This window comes from Trachypithecus francoisi, unplaced genomic scaffold (assembly GCF_009764315.1).
Source record: "Trachypithecus francoisi isolate TF-2019V2 unplaced genomic scaffold, Tfra_2.0 Lachesis_group1, whole genome shotgun sequence".
Classification (NCBI taxonomy): Eukaryota; Metazoa; Chordata; class Mammalia; order Primates; family Cercopithecidae; genus Trachypithecus; species Trachypithecus francoisi.
Window position 1 is genome coordinate 37,841,616 of NW_022681454.1, and position 20,585 is coordinate 37,862,200.

General features: G+C 43.0%; 1 protein-coding gene across 9 annotated transcripts in view; it reads left to right on the forward strand.

The window, feature by feature from the left end:
* The window catches only part of TBC1D1 (TBC1 domain family member 1), a 246,739-nt gene that overhangs the window by 177,426 nt on the left and 48,728 nt on the right, over positions 1-20,585 (forward strand). For 7 of the 9 annotated variants that reach the window (XM_033213957.1, XM_033213953.1, XM_033213956.1 and 4 more), the window contains one exon: positions 19,561-19,746. In XM_033213957.1, the coding sequence (XP_033069848.1) occupies positions 19,561-19,746 (186 nt within the window). The other 2 variants (XM_033213961.1, XM_033213960.1) reach the window with 2 other exon arrangements.

Consider the following 20,585-nt stretch of genomic DNA (forward strand, 5'->3'; position numbering starts at 1 on the left):
GGGTTTGGGTCATAGATGGTGCTTGATTTCTGTTGTATAAAGGGGTATATGATTTTGGAATATTTACCAAAAATGGGCATTTTCTCTATAAAAATTATTGTATCTACTGAGATTATATTATGTAAATAAATAACATACACACGGAGAAAAAATACAAAGAAGGCATTGATATTCTACAGAAGTGGCAAGAAGATGTGGTGATAGGTGATATTTTTGCCTTTTCTTTCAATTTTGTAATGTAGTGACTTTTTCGGTAGAAAAAAACTAATTTTTAATTAAGGGAGAAACATTTGAAATACATTCAGTTGTTCTAGAAAACCTCACCTTCCCATAAAAGTTTAAGATGGAGACATACTTCCATTGTAAATCATGATGCTAACCAGTATTCACATTTATTGGAAATGGACTCAATTTTAAAATTGCTTTTCTTTTGTGGGCTGGAACCACAAATGATTGTTTGGGTTTTTTTCCCCTTTACTTTCATGGAATTACTCAACTTGGCATGACCAGTGATTTGAGCTGAGAACATAGAACCCTTGATTTGCGGAAATCAGGCCGCCAAAGGTAGAGATCCAGTGGTCATTGTCTGAAGAGTTTCTTTTGTTCTTGGCCCTCCTGTCCCTGCTCTTACTGTGGGAGCTGAAGCTGTAGGTGCCTCTGAAGCCTTGCCATCCATGGTCACTTCCTGCCCACTCCCCACCCACCCCTGGGAAAGAGTTCCCAAGTGTACCAAAGCACTGTGTTGCCTAATGCTTGTTGAGAGTCTACATTTCTCTAGATCTAGCAGAAGTAAATTTTCAGTTTGTTATATTTATAGTTTCAGAAATAGTTTGGGAATGGATTTAATAAAAAATTTAAAATCCTATCATTTTTATATCTTTTTCTCGATATTTAATGCTTTAAAAGGCATCAAAGTTATGTTCTCCCATTACTCGTCCTATACAGTTAAAACCTGTTTTTTGAAGTTGTAATAGATAAAGTTAGCCCTAGGTCAGCCCATATTTGTGTAAACTCCAGCCCACTGCCACAGCTACTTTGGTTGTGATCTGTCACTATCTTACCCACTGTAGGGCAGAACTGTTTCTGCCTCATGCCGTTGCTGCTTGACTCTTCCTGAAGTGGTGTGGCTCTATCTCTGTAGTCCTCGGCACATGTGTCTCTGTCATTTTTGTCTGAGACTGTAGGCTCTCAGATGGCAGGGTGAAAAGGTTCTTTTGTTTGCTCAAATCTCTCATAATACCCTGAGTCTGTGGAGCTCAATAAATTCTACTTTATATTATTGATAAATTATTTGGAGCCTTTTATGTTAGAAAAGGGATTCTTGGCTGGGCGCAGTGGCTCACGCCTGTAATCCCAGCACTTTGGGAGGCCGAGGCGGGCAGATCACGAGGTCAGGAGATTGAGACCAACCTGGCTAACACGGTGAAACCCCATCTGTACTAAAAATACAAAAAATTACCTGGGTGTGGTGGCGGGCGCCTGTAGTCCCAGTTACTCAGGAGGCTAAGGCAGGAGAATGGCATGAACCCAGGAGGCGGAGCTTGCAGTGAGCCGAGATAGCGCCACTGCACTCCAGCCTGGGCGACAGAGCGAGACTCTACCTCAGAAAAGAAAAGGGATTCTTAATCCAATGCTCCATTTTACAGATGAGAAGACTGAGGCTCCAAAGACCATGATACCCGCAGGAGCCATGATTTACACTGTATTTAGGAATAGTGTCTAGGGTCAGCTTCTGGCGTTGGCTGACTGCAGAGCAGCCTGGTTAGGAGCTCTGGGGTTGGGTGGGTCTGGGCTGCTGGTGCCACTGCAGTATCCCTCCCCTGAAACTTTGGGCCTGCTACCCACCCCTGTTCCTTCCTTTGGGAGATGGGGCTAGCAGTAAACTGTCTTGTTTCATCAGAGGCAGTATTGCATAATGAATGAGAGCCTGGGCCTAAATTAGGCACAAGTGCAAACCCTCAGAAAACGATGTAGACCTAGAGAGAGAGACACACACACACATCTGTATGGCAGGGAGGCAAGGCTTGGGAATGTTCTGATTTCATGTTTTGAATTGGTATAACCTTTGGGAGGATATCCTTGGAATCGCAGAGCTTCATTTACATCATGACTCTTTCCTGCCCGCCCACATTTTCTGAGTGGCCAGAGTTTTAGATGTGGAGCCCGTGAGTTTTTTTTCTGTTGCTTCATTTTGGCCTGTGGCCTTTTGTTTTCTTGGTATGTCATGAGGCGAAATAAAGTGAAACTCAGTGCTGGTTAATAACTCCCATCATAATGTATATTTCTGTGAATGGCCTTTAGCCGTTTGAGAGGAAAAAGGGTCATGTAAATTTCAGAAAGGCCTGATTGGCTGGAGACTCAGTGCAGTGTCACAGTTAAGAGTATTGATTTTTAAAAATTTTTTAAATTTTGTATTATTGTGGTAACAAAGACATAAACGTAATACTACCATCTTAACCATATTTAAGTATAAAGTTCGGTAGTGTTAAGTATATTCACGTTGTTGTGCAATGGATCTGCAGAATTTTTCATCTTGTTAAACTGAAACTCTATGCCCAATAAACAACTCCTATTTCTCCCCCTCCCAGCCCCTGGCAGCCACCATTGTACTTTCTGTTGCTCTGAGTTTCACTACTGTAGATAACTCATATAAGTAGAGTCGTATGGTATTTGTCTTCTTATTTCTGGGTTATTTCGCTTAGCATAATGTCCTCAAGGTTCATTCACACTGTAGCATATGACAGGATTTCCCTCTTTTTTTTTTTTGAGTTATATTCTGTTATATGTATATTTCACATTTTCTTCATTCATCTGTTGACATTTGGGTTGCTTCTACCTTTTGGCTATTGTGAATAATGCAACTATGAACATGGGTGTGCAAATGTCTCTTCAAGATCCTGCTTTCAGTTCTTTCGGATGTATACCCAGAAGTGGGATTGTTGGATCGATCATAGTGTAGTTCTGTGAGTAACCCTCATACTGTTTTCCACAGCTGCCATGCCATTTCACGTTCCCTCCAACAGTGCCCAAGGACTCCAGTTCCTCTACGCCCTCACCCACACTTGTAATCTTCTGGATTGCAGATTTTCTGGATTAATCATCTGGATTACACTTGATTTTCTGTGTTGGGCCTGGATATTTAGAAAAGTATTCCTCCTTTGGAGTGGTAAATATGTGAAGTTTTTACTATAAAATAATGGCCATCCTAATAAGTGTGAGGTAATATCTCATTGTGGTTTTGATTTCCTTCATGGTTAATGTGGTTGGGCATCATTTCATGTCCTGGTTGGCCATTTATGTTTCATATTTGGGGAAATGTCTCAAGTCCTTTGCCTATTTTTTAATTGATTTATTTGATTATCTGATGTTGAGTATGGATTATTAAATCAGACTGGCCTGAACTTAAATCGTGGCCCTTCCATTTTGGAGCAAAAGCAGCTGCATGTCCCACTTGTGCCTTGGTTTCTTCGGTGTAATGCCGGCGTAATGATAGCCCCACCTTGTAGTTAGGAGTGTTGGGGCAGTCAGTGAGGGAAGCACTCACTCCAGAGGAGCTTGTTAGTAAGGAGAAGGCAGCCGGTCCATTCCTAATAGGGGTCTAAAGGAAGGAAGAAGGGCTGAAGGAAGTAAAAAGGGCCTCCTCCATGAATGGCAGCCATTCTTGAAATCCACCCTGGCTGCCTTCATTTTTAATGTTAGTGGACTTTTAAGACAACCAAAAGGTTGTTCTTGGATGACCAGAGACTGTGGCATAGGGAGGATGGTCACGTTGCCAGGGACCTCTCTCAACCTCCTGGGTAGTGTGCTGCTGGTAGTTTGCATAATTGCTTCAGCTTTTTGGCAAAGTGCATGTAAAAGCCTAAAGTCACAGCCAGAGGAAACCTGGTTCCTGAGATGGCAGCTTGATGTTCCTGCCCCATCCCTGGTGCACACCTCACTGGGCAGCTCTGGCTCTGAATTGAGAGGGACAGCAAAAACCTCCAACTAACAATACTGAAAAGCAGGCATTGAGGGGTTTGGGGGAAGGTTCTTTTCAAAACTCATAATGGGGAAAGACAAAAGACTGGGAATCATTGTAAAGAAGTTAGTCATAGATGCTTCACTCTTTAAAATCATCCCAGCACAAGGTTAAACAGCATGCAGTTTCACAACGTCCCAGAAGGCAATGAGTGCAGTGAGGTGAAACGTGGCCATCTGAGCACACAATGACCAGGCTTGGAAGGATCGATTTCCCCTGTGCTGGCCCTCAGAATTTAAGGCACTACTTTTAAGCTGAGCGTGCAGCACTTGATTTTCTGTGTTGGGCCTGGATGTTTAGAAAAGTATCCCTCCTTCAAAGGGGTAAATATGCAAGTTTTTACTGAATTATTTCATTTAATCAAAGCAGCCGACTTCTGCCTCCCCTCTTTCTGTCTTGGGGTTAAATATTTGGTCCCATGTAACAACTCTTGATTCTTAATGATGCCAAATGGAAGCTGCGCGTGCTGGGATTTGCCATACTCAGTTATTGTCAGTAGAGACCTTCTTAGTCTCTCTTTTTTTGAGACAGAGTCTTACTCCGTCACCCAGGCTGGAGTGCAGTGGCCCAATCTTGGCTCACTGCAACCTCGGCCTCCTGGGTTCAAGTGATTCTCCTGCCTCAGCCTCCCAAGTAGCTGTGATTGCAGGCACGTGCCACCACACTTGGCTAATTTTTGTATTTTCAGTAGAGATGGGGTTTTGCTGTGTTGGCCAGACTGGTCTTGAACTCCTAACCTTGTCATCTGCCCGCCTCGGCCTCCCAAAGTGCTGGGATTATAGGCATGAGCCACCACGCCTGGCCACAGTCAGTAGAGACTTTTGAAAGAAAATATTACCTCTTTAATGATGTTTTTAGTCCAAGTAAATTGTGGTAATGTTTAAGAAATTTGCTTACCACAAAAACAGTTTTCAAGGAGCATTTGAACTTGTCCACTTTAAGCCATAAAACAGATTAAAGTGTTTGAAATCTTTTGGGATTGTAAATGTATGTCAGAGTACTGACTTCTAAGAGATCTTGATGATCATATCATCTGATTTCATTTTCTACTACAGGAGAACATTCAAGACTGAAACTTAACACAACTAAAACCCGAGTTTCCCACTTGCCTAAGAGTCATAGATACCTAAAAAGTATGCAACTTCCCAAGTTGATTTCTTTCAGGATATGGGCCCTTCAAAGGAAAGCAGTGAGGCTGGGGTTTTCCAGGTGGAAAGGTCACATTTCCACATATAACTCACTGAACATTGTATTGGGTTGGGAGAAGAATTGGTTCACTATTTTAAACTTTTTGTTTCATCGTGAGGACTTCCCCATCCCCTCTCCTCAGCAAAGCACAAAAGTATTTCCTAATTTTTAAGTCATGGGCTTCCTTTAATGGATTCTGACCTCAGATCACTTCCAGATAAGCATTGTGTAATGGGATGGGTGGGGTTAGGTATTTTAGTCACAGATGCATGAGAGGAGGGAGGGTAGAGGGCAACAAAGTTTTTAACTGGAGCCTATAGCAATTTAATCTCTTGTCATCAGCCAGGTCACAGAGTCTCACTTCAGGACAGCTGTGCCAGCAGAATCCCCATCAGGATTTTCTTGATGCCATTGACAGTCACCTGTACATGCCTCTGGGACCTTTCCTACTCCTTTCTCTTTTTATTTTTTTCCCTTGGTCACATGTTTTATTCTACTACATATCTCACTAGCTCTTCTCTGCAAGTTACAGAGCTGTGATGGCACCTTGCTCATTGATTATTTCTGGTTGAATAGTTTCCAGTGGCACCTCTCCGGAGATGAGTCCTGTGTTAGTCTGTTCTCACACTGCTAATAAAAACATACCTGAGACTGGGTAATTTATAAAGGAAAGAGGTTTATTTGACTCACAGTTCAGCATGGCTGGGGAGGCCTCAGGAAACTTACAATCGTGGTGAAAGGAGAAGCAAACATGTCCTCCTTCACATGGCAGCAGGAGAGAGAAGTGCTGAGCAAAAAGGGGAAAAGCCCCTTATAAAACCGTCAGATCTCATGAGAACTAACTCAACTGTCATGAGAACAGGATGGGGGAAACTGCCCCCATGATTATCTCCACCTGGTCCCTCCCACAACATGGGGATTATGAGAACTATAATTCAAGATGAGAATTGGGTGGGGACATAGCCAAACCACATCAAATCCCAAGTGCACATGTCTGACCCTGATCCCTTTATGTGAGACTGGGGTCATGATCCTCCTGCCCCCATCTTCTGAGCCCTATTCCTACTTGGGCGTGCTTAGGCACTTCAGCATCTGCATCCTATTGATGTCTTAAGGGTGGTTCCAGACCTTGGAGGTGTGCACAACGCACTGCTGATGAAAACCTAGAATATAGAATGGAAGTTACATTTATTCATAGAGTGAAAATCCAAAAATAGACCAGAGAGAAAATATATGAAAATATTAAGAATGTTTATTTTAGGGAGGTAGAATTATACATAACGTTTTTTTCCTTAGATAAATATATAGGTAGATAATAATATTAGTGTTTACAGTTTCTCTGCCACCAACTAAAATATTTTTTTCAGGAGGAGAAGAAACCCAGCCAGCCAACATACCTAAAAACCGTCTCCTAGGCTCAAGAGGGAAAAATTGGGCTTCTTTTCTTGAAATTGCCATTTGTGCCACTGTTGTATTATTTTACCAGTCACTCCAGATTCCAGGCTCCTCTACCTGAGTTCTCTCTCCTTCCACAGTGAAACTCATACCTTCCTGTTTCCTGGCTGCCACTCAGATTTAGGCTCCATGTTTCAGACCTCAGTGACTGTAATAGCCGTTCCTTCTACCTCTTAGGACGGTTCTTTCTGTAATAGCCTTTAACATCATATCACCAGGGGATGATAGCTTTTAATGAGGGTCTAAAATTTGCAGGTAAGATATCCCTGCCTCTGACATGAGATAGATGTATTGCATGTTATTTAACATATGACTATACTGAGTGCGCAGTTGTATGTAAAAGCATTGTTCTAGGTACTGGATTGGAAGTGGACCAAATGCTAGATGAAGGAGCATACAAGTATCGTAAGGAAGACAGTTGCCAAGAGAGAAGAAAGGATGGGAAAATGTTGTGTCTACTAAGTTCAAGGTTCTGAATTGGAAAGCTGCAGCTACTGAGGAGAAGAGTCTTTTAAAATTCCCAAAGGGTTTTTGTTCTTTTATTGATGCAATGCTATTTTGTGGCATAAACCTTAATAATTTTGAGGTTGAAACTCTATCAGGATAAAATGATCCTTTTCTATCCTAAGCTTAATAAATATTATTTAAGTACAAATTAAATACATGGAATCTGCCTATCTATATTATAAATGTCATTTGGCAGAAACTACACCTTGACTTTTGGTTCTTTCACAAAACCTTAATTTTTCTTTTTTTCTTCTTCTTTTTTTTTTTTTTTTGCCTTCAGTGCATTTTGTCTGATTTTACATTAAAAGCCTGTGATTTCTCAAGTCTTGAGTCTGGGGACCAGTCATCATCCTTTTTTCCCCTCTCCCTTGTCTTCTGGATGTTCAAGCGATTTTAATTAGATGTTGGGCTTTTATGTCAAGTGCTGGCATTGCACTCCATGATAATCCAGGGACTTGGAAGCACATGTTATGCATCGCCCTGGGTTGATGCAGTGGAACTGGGGTGGGTTGGAGGTACTGTTCTAAATCTGCTTCTTGTGGTGGGGTAGGTCAGGTTGTCCTGTGTTGACAAGGAAGAAGTCTGGGTGAGGAAGCAGGATGAAAGTAGACCAGATGCTAGAGTCCACTTTCAAGTAGGATCCCAGGACCTGGCTTAAAGTTAAAGAACAGCAAAGATGAAAGGTGCTGCACAGCAGCACCAGGTCGGTGGCCACGCTAATGACCTAAAAAGCAAGTACTGTGAATTCAAAAGAAAGGACAGCTCTGAGCCAGAGTACTTGGTGCCTTTGCTCAAACAAATCCTTTTCTGGCACCCCCAGGCCTCCCCTCCCGCTTCAAAAAGTTTCTGAATTATGCCAATCCATTGGGGCTCAGCTCAAGGCCATCCCATGCCTTTCCGTTGTAATAAAGCCTTGTTTCCTGGGCTTTAAACATATTCCTTTTTTCTTAGGTACAGAATGAACTTTTTAAAAAGGGAAGTTGTCAGAGGCTCTGTAAAACATTAAACCTGCTTTGCTTTAGGGATGGGGTAGTTTGGAATCAGATTTGCTCCTGTTATGGACTGAATATTTGTGTCCCCCCAGAATTCCTGTGTTGAAGCCCCAAAGCACAACGGTGTTTGAAGAGAGGCCCTTGGGAGGTGATTAAGTTTAGTTGAGATTGTATGAATGAAGCCCTCATTAATGGGATTACTGTCATCCCAATAAGAGTTAGAGACCCCAGAGCTTCCTCTCTCTTCACCCTGTGAGGATACAGCAAGAAGGAAGCTCTGCAAGTCAGGAAGAGACAGGGCTCTCACTGGAATACACTTGTGCTGGCACCCTGATCTTGGACTTCCCCTCCAGAACGGTGAGAAACAAATGTGTGTTGTTTAAGCCACCCAGTCCCTATGATTTTATTAGAGCAGCCCGAGCTCCATTCTCCACTCCCTGGCTTCCTGCATGGACTTTGCAGCTGGCACCCTGATCTTGGACTTCCCCTCCAGAACGGTGAGAAACAAACATGTGTTGTTTAAGCCACCCAGTCCTTATGATTTTATTAGAGCAGCCGGAGCTCCATTTTCCACTCCCTGGCTTCCTGGACTTTGCAACCAGAGCTTCACGGGGCATAGTTTAAAAGCTGTTTCTCTGTAACACAGCCACTTTTCTGTTTCCAGGTCTAATTTTGACCCTCATAACACTTTGTTAGGGGAGATTTGAGGGTAAGGAAGTTGGCTTGCTTTTCTTTTCACTGTGTCTCAGTAGAAACAGAAGCAGAAAGGCCCTGAGATACTGAGCCCGCCTTTCTCGGCAGGGTGTGGCAGCACCCTGGGCTAGGGAGGCCAGGGCTGGAGGGGAGGCTCCCATGGTGGAGGGGTTGAAAGCTGGGTTGTAATGAGCTGCTTTTCTGCAGATGCCTAAATGATGTGGGTTGAGCAATCATGATCTTAGCTTTTAGTAGTATATTTTTCTGTTTATGTTAGGTGAGTCATCAGTCTGTCTCTGACTATGTTCAGATCTAGAAGTTTTCTGGAAGGAGATTTGTTATTGCTGTAATAGTGTGGGTTGTTGATCTGGATTAGCAGGGAGCGGCCCCTAATGCATTTCTTAAGAAAATGGTATTTAGTTCAGACTTTGGCTTTGAACTTTGCCTTTGACAAAGATAAAAGTGCGACTTGACTGGTGCTTGAAAAACATGGTGATATGGCCAGGGGCGGTGGCTAACGCTTCTACCCCAGCACGTTGCAAGGCTGAGGCGGGTAGATCACCTGAGGTCAGGAGTTCGAGACCTGCCTGGCCAATGTGGTGAAACCTCGTCTCTACTAAAAATACAAAAAAATTAGCCAGGCGTGGTGGTGTGCACCTGTAATTCCAGCTACTTGGGAGGCTGAGGCAAGGGAATCACTTGAACCCCGGCAGGCGGAGGTTGCAGTGAGCCGAGATTGCGCCATTGCAGTCCAGCCTGGGCAACAAGAGCGAGACTCCATTTAAAAAAAAAAAAAGCAAAATATTAAAACTCTATTGAATGGTTAGGTCATCCATCCTTAATGGGTTGAGTCATTGCTAAATTAATTTAAAATAATGTATTTAAAAGGTACCTTTGTTCCCTGGTGTCACATAATGTGAAACATCCAATTAAGGTAACTCTGTAACATAAAGTAAGTGGCTAAAAAAGTGCTGAACGCCAAAGGCCAGAGATTCAACCTTTTGTGTGCGTTAGAATTTCCCAGTTGTTCAAATCCAGGTTGCTGGATCTACCCCAGAGTTTTTGATCCAGTAGGTTTGGGGTGGGACCAAGAATTTGCATTTCTAACAAGCTCCCAGGTGGTGCTGATGCTGAAGCTCGTGTGGGGACCACATTTTGAGAACTTCTCCCGTAGACTGAACTCATGGTTTAGGTTCTATCAGCTGTGACCCATATGCTGCTGGAGGGAGTGGCCAGATGTCCTGACCTCTGTGCCCACAGTGAGGTCCAAGCTGAGTAGGTTTGACCAGCAGCTGTCATCACAGAGTGAACAATGTAAATAACGAATGTTGGGTGGTCTGACACCTTTTAAAAAAAATCCACATGGAGGAGATCAGAGGGCTAAGTGTGGGCAGCAGTCAGGGTAACTCCATGTGGTTACTGCCTACCCACTGTCTGCTGTTTTTCACCTGTTCTTCAGAGTGTGATCAGGATGGTGGCCTTGCCCAGCACAGGAGGTCCTTGTCCTTCTGACCACCTGACCCGACCCACCTCTTATCATCTGCAGGCACTCCCTGCCCCTTCCCTGAGCTGTGGGGAACTATTTGCAGTCATCAAATTCATCATGCTGCTGTCTTTTAATTCCCACACTTGCCAAGGTGGGACTGCCCCTCACCTCTGGCATTCCTCCTTCCCAGCCGTGTGTCAGAACTCAGCACTGGACCTCTCCCCTTTCTCCACTCCCACCCCTCCCCACCCCCACGAACATCTCACTTAGGATCATCTCTTCTGAGGTTGGGCCTGCACTCTCGCCACCCTATGGGGTGCCCTTGACCCCTTGGCACACAGACCTGCAACAGTGGCCTGCTCAGCTGTCTCCTTAGGGGTGGAGCTTGGTTTTCTTTCATCGGTGTTCTGCAGTGAATTGAATGCATGATTGCTCACAGGAAGGTAGGGGAGGGATAAACACCTTGTGATATGTTTCTTACAAGGTTTTATATGTAGAAAGTTGTTTGAAAGTGTCAGATATCTATATATGAAGTATATGTGAAGTTCTGTGATAGTTTTGCATAATTTAAGAATAAACTAAGGAGCTGAGACCCAATCCCTTGGGTCGAGAGTTGCCTGGCACCCGGGGCCTGCTTGTTTGCTTCCACTCTGCGTATTCGTTGCAGGCCCCTCATAGGCTGTCCCAGCCCTCTTTGACTTCTCTCCTTTCGACCCAGTCTTTCCTGAGATGCTCCAGGCTCCCTGGCCTCCTGCATCTCGGAGGTCCTCTTGTGTTTGTTTTCTGTGCTCAGAGCGCCATGGTACTGTTGGCCACAGAGGAGGCGTCTGGGGTCCCTCGGGGCAGGCACAGCAGGAGGAAGCCGTCTCCAGGGGCATGACCTTGGAGCTGAGCATTGACAGGAGAGTCAGCCAGACAAAGAAAGGCCAAAACTCGACCCCTCTCCCACCCTATTTCTACGTGACCATGGGCCCTGGACACACCAAGACGGTGACCCGGAGCCCCCTATTGTTGCGGGGAGCCCTTGGGAAAATGTTGGTATTTTCTTCATAGAACAGTATTCTCCAGTATTCTTCAGTAAATCAACTTTCTTTTTTATCCCCAACCCTAGTCTGATTGTGAAGAAGTCTAAGCAACAGAAAGATTTTGCCAAATAGATTATCTTTTTTTAGAACAAAATAGATAATGATATTAATAGGAACTCGGCACTTACTCTTGTCCAAGTACTGTTTTTAAGCGCTCTCAAGGATGTTTCGTTTAATCCCCACAACAAGCTGTGTTGGAGGGTGGATGCTGTTATTGTCTGTGATTTATGAATGAGGAAACTGACACACAGAGGGGTCAAGAAGCTTGCCCGTTTCCTGGTAGTTAGTACCAGAACTGGCATCATCAGTTGCCTGCTCCTTTTCCTCTTTGCTTTTGTATCCATGACCCCAAGGCATTAGGATGAGCCAGCCAAGTTCTAGTCCTGGCTCCACCCCCTGGTTAGCTCTGTGTCCTGTGCCTTGCCATGGAGGAATAAAACCAATTCCTAGCTCATCCATTGGTTGTGAAGATGAAATAGTGGGGTACTAGTAAAGCAAACTGCCTGGCACGTAGTAAGTGCCCAGAAAATGTGACATTGGACCTCTTTAAGCTTCAGTTTCCACATCTGGGAAGAGAGTGGGGGTTGAGCCAAGTCATTTTCCAATGTCCCTTTCAGCTCCACGTTCCTGTGAGCACTGACAGTTTCCTCACAATCCTGAAGAAAGAAGGAAAGTAAGGGCAGGGTGGCGAAAGTCGCCATTGTGACGTGGCTGCTGGTAGGAAGTCCCTGGGGAGGCAAGGCCCAGCTTCCCAGACACAGCCCTCAGGTGCTCATCCTGGTGGCACTGACCAGGGGCCATGGCGGGCTTTTCCACCCCAGCATGTCTCATAAAATTACAAGAACCACAGTTGAAAATCAGTGTTACAGAAATGGTAACAGGACAGGGCAAACTGTTACAAAGATCAGCACTTAGGATTCTGGCTGTGGTTGAATATTTGTTTCTCTTTAGTTTTGTTGTCTTTAATCAAGAACTGAGAGCCCTGACTTCCAGCTCCTCAAAAAGTACAGCTTCCTTCCCCTTGTAGATGCAAAGACAAACGTCATTTCTTTCCAAGGATAATTTTCTCCCATGCGTTATGTCCTGTCTACGGCTTTTTCTTAATTCTTCTCCAGCTCCTGTAGACCTCCCATTTAGAGCCACCAGCCGCCCACCACCGGAGCTGCGCAGAGCTCCTGGTGCTCTGTGCCCTGGGCTCACCCAGCCAGGCCTGTTCTCTGTGACTCTTCCTGGTTCTCTTCCCTGGACTTCCCACTGCCATGCGGTCTTCGGTGCTCCTCTGAACTGTTGTCATGACCTCTAACCAGACTGAGTCAGAACTTTTGACTTCCTCATCTCTAAGTCATCCTTCCACAGCCTTGGAAGTTTACCCTAAACAGCTATTTTGGGAGAGAGTGGGGATAAAGATCTGCAGGCCTCTTGCTACTGGCCCTTGTTTCTGCTTATCTTGGCTTCTCTTTTTAAGAATGTGTGTGCCTCTCTCCTCTTCACACCCCTCCCCTCCCATGGCTGCCATCTCAGGCAGAGTTAGGTGCTCTGTTCTGTGTCCATAGCTCTTTTTCGAGCACTTGTTCTCGCCATTTGGTAGTGGCCTTTCATGTGTCTGATCCACTATGTTATGCACTCCCTGCCTGCCAGGATATCGTTCCGGTGCTGAAGAATGTATATATCAAATTGCTTTTGCTTTAAAAACCCCCAGTCTTCTGGAATTCCCAATTTCTTACTAATTAATATGTGGATCGACTAGACCTTAAGCAACCTGAAGTCAGCCAGCTTCGTCTTCTGTATTCATGCGCGTACTATCTGGTCACTAGACAAAATGAGTCGTTTTCAGTGATGAGTTAATAATTACCTGCACACCTTGTTTATGCTGGTCCATTTACCTAAAATGGCTCCCATCAATTAAACCTGTATGGATTTTACCTGTCCTTCCAGAACCACGCCCCTTTCCACAAAAACTGACAACAATGATAGTAAGAAGAATGGTAGTTGACATTTTATTAAATGTTTACTGTGTGGAGGCTTGTTTTTTTCCACACATTACCTAGCTCACAATAACCCTATGAGCTAGGCAGTACTATGCAGATTTCGCAGATTAGGAAACTGAGGTGGCAAGTGATCAGGTAACCTATTTGAGGTTGCGTAGCTAGATCAAGGTAGAGCCAGGTTCGATCCCAGATACCTGGCTCCAGGGCCCATGCTCTTGACCTGATAAACAGCCGAAATTCATCTTTCTTTGCTGAAGTTCTGGAACACTTTCTTTGTATTTCCCTTATTTTAGTAGTCTTATACTTCTCTGCTACCCTGATTGAAAGCTGGATTTCTAGCAGCATGCCTGGCATGAGGCAAGAACTTAACAGTATTTCTTTATACCAAATGAATGTTGTCTTTAAAACATTCTGTTTTCCTCTAGCTAGACTGTCATAGAATGCAGCTGTGGGAAATAATCAGGTTCTCATTGGAGTATTTTCCATAAAAGATCCACAGAAGTCATGTCAGGGTTAGGAGTGGACTTGGGCAAATGAATCCGTTCATCCATTGAATGTCCCATGCGTATCTACTGTTTCCCAGGCATGGAATATGGCAGGGAACACAGAAATCTCTGCCTCCTGGGCTCTGCTTTCTGTTGTAGTAGAGGTAAAGCTGCTTATACTCTGTAAACAGTTTGACAACATTAAGTCTACATGGTCATTTTACTTTGTTTTTTCTAAGAAATTTCCTTGAGCTGTTGGTAACAACAGACGCTGCAGATGTTAATCCTGTTGTTGTTAACCTTTCTCCAGAGATTTAATGTTCAGTTTTCTCCTTTCCAGAATTGATTTATGTTGTTCAAACAGAGGGTTGAGAATAACTGGAATTTTTTTAACTTCTTCCCCCCCTTTTTTTTTTTGGCATAGAGTTCAGAATTTTCAGGAGAGATGAAGAGTTATAAAATGCTCTATGGTGGGTAACACACAGAAAAAGCCAGAAAATTGGAGAATAAGGATCTGTCTTCTCCTTTCCTTCTAGAGCTTCTCTTTCTTACAGGGCATTTAACATGTGATTTAATATCATGTCCTTAAAAGGAGGAGAACTGCAGTTCAGAACTTAATGTCAGTGCTTTGTGAAAATGCAAGAAAGGATCCCTGTATTCTACACTTGAGAGAGCCAGATACTAGACAAATAGGAGGTCGTGTGCACATTGCTTTTTCTCTTTCTCGATCATGGCATTGGTTCTGTTCATAACAATGATGCAGTGTCGTACTCTTCCCCACACATTTGTGTGCAGATAGAAAGAATGCAACAGCACAGAGTTGTTGGGGAATAATTTGGCATCTGAAATATGGACATACCAGCATAGATCATATTTATGACTCTATTGGGAGTGTCACAGCAATGATTTAATAGGAGGCAGTTGTCTCCAAGGCCTCCTGAATTATGACTGGTTTTAAAATTCTTAGAACCCATTGGATGCTATTGTTTCTGGAAGGCTACATAATTTAAGTTCTCCACATCCTGTCATTATAGGAGATGTCAGAATAGTAAAATCTAATCCTGGACTAAGGTGTTATCACAGCCCTTTGGTTTGGTGGCTTTGCTGACTTTATAAATATGCCTGTCAGTCCCTGTGGTCTCCACAGTTGGGTGTCAGCAGCGAATATAATTTCTCACATTTTGTATGGAGGGACTGGAACCCAGAAGGCATACATTTTCCCAAGAGGCACCAGCACAGTTGGCCCAAGAGGTAGAGCAGCCCCTCCTTCAGCTCAACCTCCACTACACTGAGCCAAGCCACACTTCCTACACTGGCCTCTGTGCAGCTGTCTCTCAGCAAGAATGCAAGTCAGGGAGAGAAGCCAGATCCCTGGGATTGTTCTAGAGAACAGAAACCTCAGAGTAGCCCTCCTTAGACCACCTAACACATCGCATCCCTGCATACATATAAGGGACTCAGTGCTGGTAGGATTGGCTTAGGAATGATGTAAGTGAAAACAGTGCCCGGTTTATCATTAGAACAAGGTTCTCAGCTGACAGTTGCTTTGGACTTTGATTTTATTCTCCTCGACCTGCCACTCCACTCGAGTCCACATCTCTCAAGACTGCACATGCCTGAAGGAGGACTGATTACAAAGCTGTAGCTTTGTCCTCAGTCTGGATCTTTTTGCATTGTTGAGAAAGCAGCTTACTTGGACTGATTCAGCAGGCCAAATTTAGAACAAAGATTTTAACTATCTCCATTTATAAATTACCGAGCTCTTTTGTAGCCAGGCTACTCTTTAGTATGAACAAAAAATATTATAAAACTTTGTTGTTAATCTACACAACTTTGTTGTTAATCTATACAACTTGGTTGTTAAACTATAAAAATCAGTAATTGTTACCATGTGAAATGAATTTGGATAAAGGAGATACATTTTTACCCCTTCCCAGGGTTTAGGAGAGATAAAATGGTGAGATTTTAACTCTGAATCAGAGGTTCTTAATAGAGGTGGTTTTGTTCCTCCTGACCCCTAGGGGACATTTAGCAATGCCTGGAGGCGTTGATGGTGGGCAGATGCTACTATGCCCAGGGAGACTGCTAAACATTCTACGGTGTATAAAACAGTTCCTCGTGACAAAGAATTATCCAGCCCCAAAATGTCAGTAGTGCTGAGGTTGAGAAACCCTCCTCTAAACTCTTGGGTTTATTTGCTAACCTTTACAGTGGATCAGCTTTTACTTAGTTCATGCAGAGGTGAAATTAATACTAGTGCTCAAATATGTCTTTGTATTCTGGACTTGGCCTGGGTCCCTTGAGCAAGTTTGGGACAAGCTCCTGCCATGTGTTGAGGACCTGAATTCAAGCAACTGACAACAGTATTTGAACTGTGTTCTCAGTGGTGGGAGTGAAGGAGATGAGCCGACATGCTAGGAAGTGCATAGGGTTGCATGAGGAAATAGAGAGTAAAGCTGCAGTGTGGAGCCCTGCTATTCAGAGTGTGCTTGGAGAACCAGCAGGGGAGGCATTATTGGGGAGCTTGATGGAAATGCTGCCCTCAGACTTGCTGAATCAAATCTTTAGTTTAGCAAGATCCCCAGCGAGGCTTGTGCATATAGAAGTTAGAGAAGCATGGGGTAAACTTTTTTTTGTTTTTGTTTTTACTTTGGAGGAAAATACACCTATTTTCACATCGTGGCTCTGACTCTTACTAGCTGTGTGACCTTGGCCAAGTTATAAAACCTCACTGCACCTTACTTATTTTAGCCGGAAAATGGAGATCATAATATCACCCGTCCTATGAGATTGTTGTAAGATCAAACAAGCTTATTTGTGTCAAGAACTCATATGGTAAAAGCTCAACAAACTGTCGCTAGTGATAGTAAGAAAAAGATCACAAAAGTAGAAAACATTAGGCAGACAGCTTCCATCTTAAACCTCACAGTTGTTGTCACCAAACAATACTTGTATTTTTGCAGATCCAGTTTCTCTGAATACTAAAATAAAACCGGAATTTCATAAACTTCTGTAGACAGTGGTCCTTGTCAGTAGCCCAAGTGGCAGAGAGTACATGGATCTCGGGACAAGCAGCCTCTACTGCTAGGAATGTTCCATCCTCCTGGCTGGAGTTACACCTGCTCATTGTGATTCCGAATTTGAAAGGAACACAGTAGGAAGTTTCAAGACCCTGGGTAGAGGAAGGCTGTGGTAAACAGGAAGGATGAGATTAGAAGGAGTTTAGGTGAGGTAAACCCTTGTTTTACTAGTAGGGTTTAAGAATATCCAGGTCAGGTGGGCGTGGTGGCTCACACCTATAATCCTAGCACTTTGGGAAGCCGAGGTGGGCAGATCACCTGAGGTCAGGAGTTCGAGATCAATCTGGCCAACATGGCGAAACCCCGTCTCGACTAAAAGTACAGAAATTAGCCAGGCATGGTGGCGCATGCCTGTAATTCCAACTACTCACTCAGGAGTCTGAGGCAGGAGAATCACTTGAACCTGGGAGGTGGAGGTTGCTGTGAGCTGAGATCCTGCCACTGCATTCCTGCCTGGGCAACAGAGCGAGATTCCATCTCACACACACACACAAAACCATATATATATATATATATATCCAGGTCAACCCCACCTAACCCTCAGCGGAGCTCCCCTCTGTTGCCTGGCTGGGTCCTGGTTTCTCTTGACACACAAGAGATTATGAGAGTGCATGGAAACGCTGCCCTCATTATCAGGGCAGTGCCTGCCATGCCATCCAGAACGCCAGAACATCTCATAGGACTTAGTTTTTGGAAACGAGACTCTTGCAAACCAGTGGGAGATATGCTTCCAATGTGAGGTAAAGCAGAACTTTAATCACAACTGCAGTGTCCCACAGAATTCCAAGAGCCAAGATGGTAAAAGAATAAAAAAAAGAAAGGAAGGGGCTCAAATGAAAGACTTCAAGCTGCAGAATAAGATGAAATAAAAGGATTCAATTGAACTGTATCATATTCAGTAATGACTAATCCTAAGTATACAGGTTTTGGGGTGAAGGGATTTGTTTTATAAGTGTTTTGCAGGAAAATATTTTTTCCATCTTTGATTTTAATTAGAATAGATTTGCATTATTTTTCCTTAGGTTTTATTTTTAAAATATTTATTGCCACAAATTTAGAAAATAGAGGGAAAACATAAATAACAGTACATGTAAACCCAGTATTTTGTCCCTTCTTTTGTTCAACAGTTATTTCTCAGGCACCTACTGGGTGCCAGCAACTGTGCTCAGTGTGGTGACCAAAACCCTGGTCAATGAGGCAGCAAGGTTCTAACCTTGTTAGAGCTTACGGTTGAGTAGCTGAAATTTTGATTTCTTTTCTGTGCCCCTAGTAAATATATGATAGCAAACAATAAAGAGCTGTTTTTTGGTTTATTGTGTTCTTACTCTGTGCTGGGCCCTGTTCTCAGTGGTTTATAGCCTATTAACTCAGTTTGTTTCCCACCACTCTGAGGGGAGGCTCTGTCATTCCCACTTGACAGATTGGGAAGTGGAAGTATCAGGAGGTTAAGCAACTTGTTAAAGTTCACAAAATCAGTAATGACAGAGTCTTGATCAGAATCCCAGCAGCCTGGCTCCAGAACCTGCCCTCTTAATCAACGAACTGTACTGCCTCTCATAATACGTGTCAAATTGAGATGATACTTTATAATTTCAATTCTTGCTTTTCTATTGAACATTACACAGTAACACCCTCCTATAATACCTATAAACCCCCAAAAGATGTAGAATTTTAGTTTATTCATTTGTCTGATAGGATCATAACGAAATAAGACTCTGTAAAGCTGTGTAATTTAGACATAGGAAACATTTGGATTGTAGTGGTATGTAGTGGGAACAAATGGTCTTCTGAATCAGGAAGAGGTGAGTTAGAGTATGCCGGTGTACCTACTTACTCACTGTGTGACCTTGGGCAAGTTTCTGAACCTTAGTTTCCTTTCCAGGCTAATATCTGCCTTCTGGACTTGTCACCAGAATTAAATGAGTCTCCCTACATAAAATGCCCGGCACAGTGCCCAGCGCTTGGTAGAGGGTCTGCTAATGGTTACTGTTATTACTGGCTATTAAATACATTTTAATCTTCTTTCAGAATAGCCAGATAGTACAGTGGTTAAGAATGCACATGAAAGCCAGACTGTTGGGTTCCAGTCCTGGCTTGACTCCTTCCTAGCTCTGTGACATTAGGCAAGTTACATAAACTCCCTGTTCCTCAGTTTGCATTTCTTTAAAACTGGATAGTTATAATACCCATGACTTAGAGTTTTTTGTGAGTGTTAAATTATTGTACATAAAGCTCTGAGAACAGTTTGGTACACAGTAGGCACTGTATGAACGTTTTCTATAATTATCAATAATTATTAAATAACGTTTTCAGAAGAAGATAAGAATATTACACCTTAAAAAGCAGGTATCTTTAAATACTTCCTCGGCTACTGAAGTTTTGCTTGCTATTTGATATATCATTTGTTTCATGCTTGTGGCTCAGACATGGCTTATGCCAATGCTTATTGACACCTGAATTTTAAATTTGGTGATATTACTATATTTTATCTGAATGAACAGAATTTGCTGATTTGGCACTCTATTTGAATATGCATTTTTTGTTGAAAAATGACGATTCTGGAATGCCCTTCTCCCTTTCCAGATTATTCAGAGCTGGGAGAGCTTCCCCCACGATCTCCTTTAGAACCAGTTTGTGAAGATGGGCCCTTTGGCCCCCCGTCAGAGGAAAAGAAAAGGACGTCTCGCGAGCTCCGAGAGCTGTGGCAAAAGGCTGTTCTTCAACAGATCCTGCTGCTCAGAATGGAGAAGGAAAATCAGAAGCTCCAAGGTTGGTTTGCCGTCTTGATATTGAACAGGCCTGGTCTTATCTTGGTTCTGAAGTGAATCACATCAGACATAAGCTTGCTGTCTTAAAAATATATTAGCACGATAGTCTAATATACATATCTGTCTACATCTGTTGACTTTTTCATAGTAATATTAACACTGTTTACTTTCTGGTGATCTAATGATAGTTTCAACAACTATATTCATTATTCCTCTATGGTCACTGTTAGTACAGTATCTAGAACTTCTGAGATAAAAATTTTAAATCTAAGCTGTAATGCGCTGAAAGGTGCTTTTTGTTTTCCCCTCTCTCCCTCTCAGTCTACTTTATCCTCAGCCATAGTCTGTGCCTGTGTGTTAGGTATGAACTTTTCTTGTGTAAATCATTAAAGTGCATAACTCCACTCTATGTGCTTTCTCAGTGAGTTGCGAGTAATCTGAAGCAGAAACATTAGCTGAATTCTACCTGTACTGATATCAATAGTGTCAAAATATGACATGAACTTTGCATGTTTAGATTTTGTTCTTTTCCTGTTTCCATACTGATACTGGAACCAATTAATATTATCTTCAAAGTAGCTTAAGATGCAAAGGTTACATACCTTTTGGAAAGAGCATAGGTCTTAGGGTATCTAGAGAATTAATTGCCCAGCAATAAAGTAGTGAAGATTTTGAGCAGAAAGTCTGCATAATCTCTTTGAAAGGGAAGATGTAGCAGATGATTCAGTCACCCTGCCATTGCCCTAGAACAGTTTTGGAATTGAAGTACGTTTCATTCAGCATCATCCTTGATTGCAAATTTTGGTCTTTTAAAATGACCTTGATGCTTGTATAGAGCTG